This window comes from Limulus polyphemus, unplaced genomic scaffold, assembly GCF_000517525.1.
Source record: "Limulus polyphemus unplaced genomic scaffold, Limulus_polyphemus-2.1.2 Scaffold418, whole genome shotgun sequence".
Lineage (NCBI taxonomy): Eukaryota > Metazoa > Arthropoda > Merostomata > Xiphosura > Limulidae > Limulus > Limulus polyphemus.
Genome location: NW_013666028.1, coordinates 323,669 through 334,882, shown reverse-complemented (window position 1 = coordinate 334,882; position 11,214 = coordinate 323,669). Strand labels below are relative to the sequence as shown.

The window sequence follows — 11,214 nt, the reverse complement described above, 5'->3', positions numbered from 1 at the left end:
TGCCTTCCTTCTAGTCTTTCACTGCTAAATTAGGGACGGCTAGCGCAGATATCCCTCATGTAGCTTTGCGCGAACTTCCAACCAAACAAACACTGTGGGTACGTAAACATTCTATCAAAACAACAACTTCTAATTCTGTATAACACAGTTATATGTGTACGTTTTGTCAAAAATCCCTAATTCTCTTTAACATCACTCTTCTTGTAAATTATATAAAAAAGCATAGGCACTTTTCATTGACGTAGTTCTATGTTTTGTCACTAAACTTTCCGTTTTGAACAGATACTATGTTAAGACTGTCCGTAAACTTCTATTTTTGTATAATACATCATTATGTATATATTCTGCCAATAAGTTCCTAGTTCTATTTCCTCTGTTTGTCACATCCATAAATAAACTCCCAGTGCTGTTTAACAAACCTCTATGTGTAGATTCTGTTAATGAACACCAAATTATGTATAACACCAATTGTCACGTAAGTCCCTGTTTCGCATAACACCACTCTATATGTAGGTTATCATAGTAAACTGATAATTGCGATTACAACAGACATCTGTGTTGAATATGTTATTAAAATCCAAGAATTTGATGACACAACTCTTCCCATAGAAATTTTCAAAAAAAACAAACAATTCTTTTAACGTTGCTCTGTCACACACACCCAGTTTTACATAGGTTAGTACTGCGTGTAATCTGTAAATACTGCCAGTAAATCTCACTGTTCTGTTCGTCGATTCTGTAAAAATAGTTTTAGTTCTATTTAATATGTGTATTGTTTCTCTGAATAATCCTTCATTCATCTGAAACAGAGCTCAACGTTTTTCACAAACCCTAATATTTTAGAGGCAACTCTATGTGTAGCTTCTTTTCGCAACTGCTCTATGGATAGACTCTGTTTACTACAGCTTCGTGAGTATATTCTGTTCACAAACCCTATACTCTGTTTATAACTGCTCTGTGTATACTCTTTTCATAAACTCTAAATTCTGTTTACAACAGCTGTTTGTGTAGATTCTGTTCTCAAACTCTAAATACTGTTTACAACAGCTGTTTGTGTAGATTCTGTTCTCAAACTCTAAATTCTATTTACAACATCTGCATGTGTAGATTCTGTTCTCAAGCCCTAAATTATGTTTACAACATCTGCATGTGTAGATTCTGTTCTCAAGCCCTAAATTCTATTTACAACATCTGCATGTGTAGATTCTGTTCTCAAGCCCTAAATTCTGTTTACAACATCTGCAAATGTAGATTCTGTTCTCAAGCCCTAAATTCTGTTTACAACAGCTGCATGTGTAGATTCTGTTCTCAAGCCCTAAATTCTGTTTACAACATCTGCAAGTGTAGATTCTGTTCTCAAGCCCTAAATTATGTTTACAACATCTGCAAGTGTAGATTCTGTTCTCAAGCCCTAAATTCTGTTTACAACAGCTGCATGTGTAGATTCTGTGTTACTCAGATCTACGTGTCGATTGTGTGGATACACTTCTATCTATATAACTGCTGCTGTTGCTTGATCGTCCCAAAATAAACGCTTTGAATGTTGTTTGTGAGTGGACCATTTTATAGCAGCTGGCTATAACGTCATTGCCGTCCTGTCACTCGAAATAAGCACGTGAGTTGCTTATTAAAGTGCTGTTGGAATGTAGTCCACGAAAAAAGTATTGTTTATTTGATAAGCAGGTAACAAACCTTTATATTTATTAAATCTCTCGAGACCCCACTTCGTGAGAAATTATGTGTGCGTCGCTCTGATCGAAGAAAGTTTGAAGTATGTATAGTTTTATAAATAAAAATAGAAAAAGACTATTGTTCAAAATACACGTTCTTATGTTTATATATATAGATAGTTTAGTTTTCCCATTTCTCAAGCAAAACGGTTAAAAGTGATCCAACTTATACATTATAAAAATACATGTAATTGTTTGCAAATAACGTAAGCAATGTTACTACCGAGTAAAACATATTGAACTTTTCCAGGCCATGCAGGCTAGTTTATTAGAGTATTTTCCTGAAACTAACGGAGACGGATTAAATGTGTCCTGGGCTCATGCTGTCAACAGTAAGGGTCGACTAGCGGCTGCTCTCAGATGTGAGTATTATTAATAGTTTGGTATTTAGTAAAAAAAAGTTTATATTTATTTGTGAAAAACGGGTCAATTTAAAACGTATCTTGCTAAATATGCACTGCTAAGGTTTCTGTATTAACATTTAAATATAGTCTGGTGTACAGAAAATTATTTCTCAATGTTTGTGTAGTACGAGAAAAACAATGAAACCTAGAACAAAGTAACCCGTCTTGAGTTTCTTTGAATCCTGAGGTCTGAATGTTTTCAAAACCGAAGCGACGATATGATACACTCGCCGTTTTTGTGTACAATCAGTTATGACGTAGGTGTGTGTATACTGTACTAATGATAATATAATGTATGTCGTTAAGAGTCTATATATATGTACACACACACAGAGATATATATAAGTAGAGCTGTCTGTCTGTCTGTCACTATTTGTTGTGAGGAACTGACTGAACTACTGTCGATTACATTCGGTAGAAGAACTCAAGTAAACTATCCAAAGATCGACTTTAAATGGATAACCAATCATATGAAAGGTTTGAGTCTGGCAGCCGTTTCAATTGTACCGCCTTAATGCCGCGAATGAGGGCTCAGCGGAGCGAGAAGGACGGTGGCAAGATGTACGAAGCAGACCCAAAACAAAAGTGTCATTTAATGTCATAGGTGTCCTTGCACCGAACGAAAGGCTCGTGTGCTACGACTCAAAATGATTACAATCCGATAATCCGGAAGACCATAGTTCTGAAGGGTTACAAGTCCTAATGGTCATAGCTCTGAAGGGTTATAAGTCCGAAGAGTCATAATTCCGAATGGTCATAGCTCCGAAAGGTTATAAGTCCTTATGGTTATAGTTCCGAAGGGTTATAAGTCCAAAGAGTCATAGTTCCAAAGGATTTTAAGTCTGAATTGTCATAATTCTGAAGGGTTCTAAGTCCGAATGGCTGTATTTCCGAAAATTGAACGTAAAAGCAACTACATATGTTGGTCTGATGTTCATTCAGGTTTCTTATATTACATGAACAGTAGTATGTGTATAATTTTGTATTAGAGACATAAACCGGTAACATTTTGAGGTATATTTGTAATAATTTCAGAGGTTTATATTGTTGTTACCCGTAATGAAAGCTTTCTAACCTTTTGAAAAATTATGTCAAAATTCTCACAATAATATCGTTATTATTACTATAGAAACAGGATGAAAAAGTTGAATAACAATAAGAATAAAGCAAACTCCGGTACTAGTGGTGGACATTTTTCGGAATATCGGTCTGTCCCCCCCCCCCCCTCAAATTAGTAGAAGAGGGTGATCAATGCCCCTTTTACAACATTACTTTTTGAAGCCTAACTTTGCCAAGTACCTTTCCCAATGACTTATAGAATGATAATGATATAATAAACATCGTTTTCACCAGAATTGTCCCGATATCACGTCTTTAAAGATTTGCTCATCAACTGATTGAATTAAGAAATCGCGTTGCTTTTTCATTTGATGTAATGTTTTAATAATATCATATGCATATTATTATTTTCTGATAGCTTACTGTAAGAAAATACGGTTGCCAATTGATAGAGATAACTTACAGCGTCAGAGTTGTTGCGGTTCTCTATAATTATCCACATATTTTTCATTACAGGAAAAAAAAAAACTGCGTAATTACTAACCCTACTGTAAAAACAGGGCATTAATCAGTTAACCTAAGGTTTAACTGTTAAATTTATGTTCATTGTCAGTTTTAAACTATGAAAAACACTTCTGCACAGTACTGATAATTAAAATCTACCAAGTAAACACAAGGCAGTGCTTGAAAGTGCATCAGTACAGCAGGCGAATATAAAACTGCACTACACGTTGAGGGGAGTTATTCCAAGAAAACCAATATAGAGAACCACCAAAAATGGCTGGGAGAAACCTTGAAGCAACAGTAAGTAGATGGACGCCGGACTAATTTGTTTTGACCGACGAATTTTCGCCATAAAACCTGACAACGGACGAATGTTTTCAAAGCTTGGCGCGTAACTAGTAAAAGAAAACTATGTATATATTTTTCTGTTTCTGCTCATATCACCCTGCGAGGTTTGATCCATTCACATTCAATCCGTAAAACGGAGTGGGCTAAAGCATCCAGGGCAAAGTTCGTGACCTGCAAACGAAATCCTGAGATGTTTAACGGTCGGCCGCAAACCTAGAGAAGGCGATAGAACAATTAAGATATGTTTCAACACCCCTATTCTCCAGTATCGGTAACTTACTAACCCCAAAAGGGCACATGAAATACAGGGGCAATCTTACGACATGAAATACATGGGCAATCTTACGACATTTTCCAAATGAAAAATACTTTGTTAGTACCTAGTACCCGATCCTTAAGTGAAAGTATGCCTTATACAAAAATCTAGCTTAAAAGTGTTCTTAGAAAGTCCCTACTATGTCTACTGATCAGTGCAACTTCTACGTTTCTTTTAAATGTATGTTTTTTACCGAAAAGATACCAGATTCAGTATGCATGATTTTTACTGACGTTATTCCGGATTCAGTATGTATGTTTTTTACTGACGTTATTCCGGATTCAGTATGTATGTTTTTTACTGACGTTATTCCGGATTCAGTATGTATGTTTTTACTGATATTATACCAGATTCTCATATTCAGAAGCAACTGTGAGTACAACAGTAACTTACGACATACACAAAAAATACAAAGTACAAATACTTTTCAGATATTTCTGTTTCACTAGAAAGACGTTTATTTCAGTTCTAAAAGAAGGTCAAGAAACTTATTTTAAACTGATAATATAAACAATTCTGTACGTATTCCTGAGTAATATTTAAACAATTCTATACGTGTTCCAAAGTAACATTTAAACAATTCTGTACGTGTTCCAAAGTAACATTTAAACAATTCTGTACGTGTTCCTGAGTAACATTTAAACAATTCTGTACGTGTTCCTGAGTAACATTTAAACAATTCTGTACGTGTTCCTGAGTAACATTTAAACAATTCTGTACGTGTTCCTGAGTAATATTTAAACAATTCTGTACGTGTTTCTGCGCAATAATACAAACGATTCTGTACGTGTTTCTGCGTAATAATTTAAACTATTCTGTATGTGTTACCGCGTTTTAGTTAAATAAATTTGTCAGTGTGTTAAACATTTCTGTATGTATTTCTACGTAATGATTTAGTCAATCCTGTTGTCTTTGTTATGATTTCAAAGAATTATGTGTGTGTTTGTGTGAAAGAATTATAAACTGTACTATATTGTTTCTGTGTGATAATTTAAATAATTCTGGACTTGTTTCAGAACAATCATTTAAATAGTTCTATAGGCGTATCTATGTATTGATTTTAAACAGTGCTATATTTATTTCTGCACAAGAAATTAAATGATTCTGTATGTGTTTTTCTGTTATGATTCCAACATGTATGCATTTCTGTATAATCATGTAAACAGTTCTCTATGCGTTTCTGTGTACTGATTTAAGTTAAAAGAATTTTTATATGTTTGTATGTTATGCTTTTAAACAGTTCTGTATGTTTTTGTGTTATAAATATAAAAATGTTTGTATGTGTTTCTAAATTATGGTTTTAAACGATTTCTTTGTGTTTTTGTACAGTGCGTTAGACGATTCTGTACGTGTTTCTGTGCTAAGATTTTAAACGATTTTGTATATCTTTCTGTACAGTTAACTAATGAATTGGCACGTGTTTATAAGTAGTAATTTAAACAAATGTATGTGTTTTTGTGTAGTCAGTTTAACAGTTTGTACATGCTGCTGTATAATGAATTAAACAATTCTGTATTTGTTTCTCTGATAGAATTTTACACAATGCTGTACGTGTTTCTCTGATATGCTTTTACACAATGTTGTAGGTGTTTCTCTTATGTAATTTTACATAATGCTGTACTTGTTTCTTTCATATGATTTTACACAACGCTGTACGTGTTTTTTTAATATGATTTTATACAATGCTGTATGTGTTTCTGTGTAAGAGTTTTAAAATTCTGTAAGCATTTCTACGTATTACTTTTAAACTATGTTATGGTTCTAAACAAATATGTACATGTTACTGTGTTAAGCTTTTAAACGATTGTAGTTGTTTCTTATATTCTAAGTAATTCTGCATGTGTTTTTCTGCATTGTGCAGTGAATTAAACATTACTATATGTGTTGCTACGTAATGATTTAAATGATTCTATATGTGTTTCTCTACATTGAACTAAACAATTCTGTGTTTGTTACTACGTAATTTGAACCGTTCTGTATCTGTTTTTGAGTTATAATTTAAACAATTCTCTATGTGTTTCTGCCTAATGATAAAAAAAAATCTGACTTTTTTCTGAGTATTAATTTTAAACAATTCTGTTCATGTTACTATGTATCGACTAAAAAATTTACACACGTTTTTGTGTTACACGTGTTAATTTGAAACATGTATGCTTTCTGTTAAATAATTTAAACATTTTCAGTGTGTTTGTACGTAGTGAGTTCAACAGTTTTATATATGTTTTTGGCTATTGATTATAATTGTTTTCGTACGTGATTTTGTGTTATGATTTTATGCAATCCTGTACATGTTTCTGTTTTATGATTTTGAATTAGTGTTTCTACGTATATTTAACTAATTCTACGTGTGTGTCTTTGCTGTTAGATAACGATACTTTACGTGTTTCTCTGTAGCGAAATAAACAATTTATACGTGTTGCTGAGTAATAATTTAAACAATTCATTAGATATATCTGTGTTATGATTTTACACAAATCTGCATATATTTCTGATTTATTATTTTAAATAATTCTGAATGTGTTTCTGTGCAGTGAGGTAAATAGTCATGTGTGTTTCTCTGTTATGATTTTAATAAATTTTGTACGTGTTTTAGCTTAATAATTTAAACAGTTCTGTTTATGTTTCTGTTATCTTTCTTAAACAGACCTGTATGTGTTTTGGGTACTTATTTAAACAATTCAGGATGTTTAGGTGTTTTGATTTTAAATAATTTTATGTGTTTTTGTGCAGTGATTTGAACGATTCTGTATGTGTTTGTGTCAGTGATTGAAACAAATTTGTACGTGTGTCTGTGTAATGATTCAAACAATTCTATCTGTGTTTCTGTGCAGTGTGTTAAGCAATACTGTACTTGTTACTATGTGATGTTTAAACAATTTTGAGTACGTTTCTGTGTTATGATTTAAAACAATTATGTATGTGTTTTTTGTGTTATGATGTAAAACAATACTGTATGTGTTTCTGTGTTATGATTTAAGATAATTGTACATGTGTTTCTGTGTTATGATTTAAGATAATTGTACATGTGTTTCTGTGTTATGATTTGAAGTAATTTTGTATGTTTCTCTGTTTAGTGAATTAAATAATTCTGTATGTTTTTCTTTGCAGTGGTTCAAACAATTCTGCAGGTGTTTTCATGCAATAATTGAAAAATTTACATTTGTATGGTTTTCTGTGGTCATTTAGCTAGTTGAATGTGTAATTTAGCCCCAGCACGAAGAGGAGAGGAAAGGAGGGTTTACACAATTAATTTATATATTTATCAGATGCTAGATAATTCATGATTAAAACACAATACCGCCACAGGAAAGTATTCTGGTTCTCTACTTATTTGGCCCGGCATGGCAGACGGTTAAGGCACTCGACTTGCAATCTGAGGGTCGTGGGTTCGAATCCCCGTCACACCAAACATGCTCCATCTTTCAGCCGTGGGGGCGTAATAATGTGACGGTCAATCCCACTATTCGTTGGTAAAAGAGTAGCCCAAGAGTTGGCGGTGGGTGGTGATGACTAGCTGCCTTCCCTCTAGTCTTCTTCCCACTGCTAAATTGCGGACGGCTAGCGCAGATAGCCCTCGTGTAGCTTTGCGCGAAATTCAAAAACAAACAAACAAACTACTTATTTATTTTTTATGCCGCTAAATGTTATCTTTGTACCAAATGTTCGTGTTTGAGAACTAGGATACGGTGTAATTTTACAAAGTGATAATTGTTACTCTAAACTGTGATACGTTTAATCAATCAAGTAAAATACATTTTCTGAACAACTAATGAACAATCTGTGTACTCACTCCTGAGAATCCCACAAATAAGCAAAAATTTATATCAGTTCTGTTTTTTTCGTCATACTTAAAAAATATGTATTTTCCTGAGTATTTATTTTAAGCAATTATTGTGTTACTTATTATAAAGTTTTTCATTTATTATTGCAGTCAACATGTTTCGTTGTTCTTTCTAAATTAATCTGATTACTGAAACATGCTACGTAGTTCAAGCTGCTTTAAAATGTACACTTGTTATTAACAGTTTTCAAAGATAGAAACAGTGCCACCTATGAAAATTTAATAATTTCTAAGCATGTCTGGGAAATTAATTTACAACGAAGTCACTGAATTAGTTTGCAGCTAATTTTACAGTTTACTTACAGCGCACTAATCCATTATTCAACTAAAACACTTCCGACAAACTTCAACTAATCTAAAATGTATGTACAAGTATTTTACTTGAATGTAGACGGTTTTACTTAAAGTAAAGTAATCCGCAGTGACAGATATTTTTCGATGAAGTTTGTCAGAGGTTCCTAAAGTGAAGTAACTCGTGGTAGCAAATATTTTTAGTTGATGTTTGTCGGTTGCTTAAAGTGAAGTAATCCATAGTGGTAGATATTTTTAGTTGATGTTTGTCAGTTGCTTAAAGTGAAGTAATCCGCAGTGGTAGATATTTTTAGTTGATGTTTGTCAGTTGCTTAAAGTGAAGTAATCCGTAATGGTAGATATTTTTAATTAACATTTGTCAGAGTTACCTATAGTGTTGTAATCTATGGTGGCAGAATTTTGTTCTTTTTGTTGAATCACGGATTAGTAAACTATATTTAATATTGACAAACTTCATCTAATCCTAAAGATGTATAAAAGTTTTATGATTGAAGTTTGTCAGTATTATCTATATAGCACTGATTCGTGGTGGCTGAAATGTTTTAGTTGATACTTGTGGTCCTTTATTGTATATATATGTGTATTATCGGCTGCAGTCGTGGAACATTTGAGATGAAACATCCACAATCTGTCTCAAGTTCTGCTTTTATAAATGTCTTATAACTTGAAAGACATTAAATAGGTAATTAAACCATCTACAGAGTCAAAGTTACATAAATTTCTCTTAAGATTTTTTCTTAGAAGTTTAATTCTTTTTAGTTTCTGTATGCATATCCAAAATGCGATTAAAATGTGATTAAACAAATTATCAATTGCTATCAGTGTGGAGCAATATTACCCAAATCAAAAACGATTTAACAAATTATCAATTGCCAACAGTGTGGATCAATATGACCCAAATCAAAAACGATTTAACACATTATCAACTGCCAACAGTGTGGAGCAATATGATCCAAATCAAAAGCGATTAAACAAATTATCAACTGCCAACAGTGTGGAATAATATTACCCAAATCAAAAGCGATTAAACAAATTATCAACTGCCAACAGTGTGGACCAATATGGCCCAAATCAAAAACGATTTAACAAATTATCAACTGCCAACAGTGTGGAGCAATATTACCCAAATCAAAAGCGATTAAACAAATTATCAACTGCCAACAGTGTGGAGCAATATTACCCAAATCAAAAGCGATTTAACAAATTATCAACTGCCAACAGTGTGGACCAATATGACCCAAATCAAAAACGATTTAACAAATTATCAACTGCCAACAGTGTGAAGTAATATTACCCAAATCAAAAGTGATTAAACAAATTATCAACTGCCAACAGTGTGGACCAATATGACCCAAATCAAAAACGATTTAACAAATTATCAACTGCCAACAGTGTGAAGTAATATTACCCAAATCAAAAGCGATTAAACAAATTATCAACTGCTAATATGACCCACTTCTAGCTTTATTGATTTATATTAGATCCAGCGCGTGGAGCTTCACACGTTCATTATCTTATAGTCAGCCTTTCTCCTCTATTCGGGCAAAATGTATACAAGTGTTACTTAAGTGCACAAAAACTACTCGCCAAACTATGCATATATTCATACATTCTATTAAAGTTTGCCCCCCTCCTCTCTCTCTAGCAGAGGTAATACTATTTTTTTTTCTCCCGTGTAGCCTTTCTACTCTTGTTGGTAGAGTTCTGTGATCCTACTTGGCTGCGTGATGAACAACTGATATCAATCCAACATTGCTTTATTAAAGTGCTAACTAATAAGCAACACAGGATAACATGTGACCAGGTAACACTGTGACTGTATGGTCTCTGGATGGAAGGATCTTTGATCCTGCTTGCTGTCTCATTTCAAGGCCATTGTGAACTCTTCTTTTTACGAGCCTGACCCTATAACTTTTGTAACACACGAAGGACATCTTCTGCCACGAGTTCGATATAACCTTTAGGTAATTTATATTTTAAAGTTATATTTATATGCAAAAACATACTGAGAAAGCTAGGTCACTATCAAGTGGCCACTGATTATCTTATCATTCACAGCCCAAGTAATGGTGCTGGAGGCCGATATCAGCATGTCGACCAATAGTCGCTTCCCTGTACCCATCATGGCTCATCCTCCCGCTGCGACGAGTGACATCACCCTGGAGGAGTGGCTGCACGAGGCAATTCCTCACAACAAGGGCCTAAAGCTGGACTTCAAAACCACTGAGGTAGTTGAACCGGCTTGCAGAGTTCTGGCACGTGTTGCTGAACAGGTAGATACAGTGATATTATTATAAATGAACAAGTAGGTACAGTGATATTATAGATGAACGGGTAGGTACAGTGATATTATAAATGAACAGGTAAGTACAGTGATATTATTATAGATGAACAGATAGGTACAGTGATATTATTATAGATGAACAGGTAAGTACAGTGATATTATTATAGATGAACAGGTAGGTACAGTGATATTATTATAGATGAACAGGTAGGTACAGTGATATTATTATAGATGAACAGGTAGGTACAGTGATATTATTATAGATGAACAGGTAGGTACAGTGATATTATTATAAATGAACAGATAGGTACAGTGATATTATAGATGAACAGATAGGTACAGTGATATTATTATAAATGAACAGGTAGATACAGTGATATTATTATAAATGAACAGGTAGATACAGTGATATTATT

The 11,214-nt window shown here is 33.5% G+C and overlaps 1 protein-coding gene across 3 annotated transcripts in view; it reads left to right on the top strand.

Annotated features, from left to right (window-relative positions):
- LOC106458113 (protein FAM151B-like) overlaps nucleotides 1-11,214 on the top strand; it is a 47,481-nt gene that overhangs the window by 17,569 nt on the left and 18,698 nt on the right. Inside the window, exons 1-3 of one of the 3 annotated variants that reach the window (XM_022384271.1) lie at nucleotides 2,059-2,092; nucleotides 10,194-10,478; nucleotides 10,573-10,787. In XM_022384271.1, the coding sequence (XP_022239979.1) occupies nucleotides 10,581-10,787 (207 nt within the window). In that variant the 5' untranslated portion in view covers nucleotides 2,059-2,092; nucleotides 10,194-10,478; nucleotides 10,573-10,580. Of the gene's footprint in view, nucleotides 1-1,980; nucleotides 2,093-2,824; nucleotides 2,904-10,193; nucleotides 10,479-10,572; nucleotides 10,788-11,214 lie in introns of those variants that run through there. The other 2 variants (XM_022384269.1, XM_022384270.1) reach the window with 2 other exon arrangements.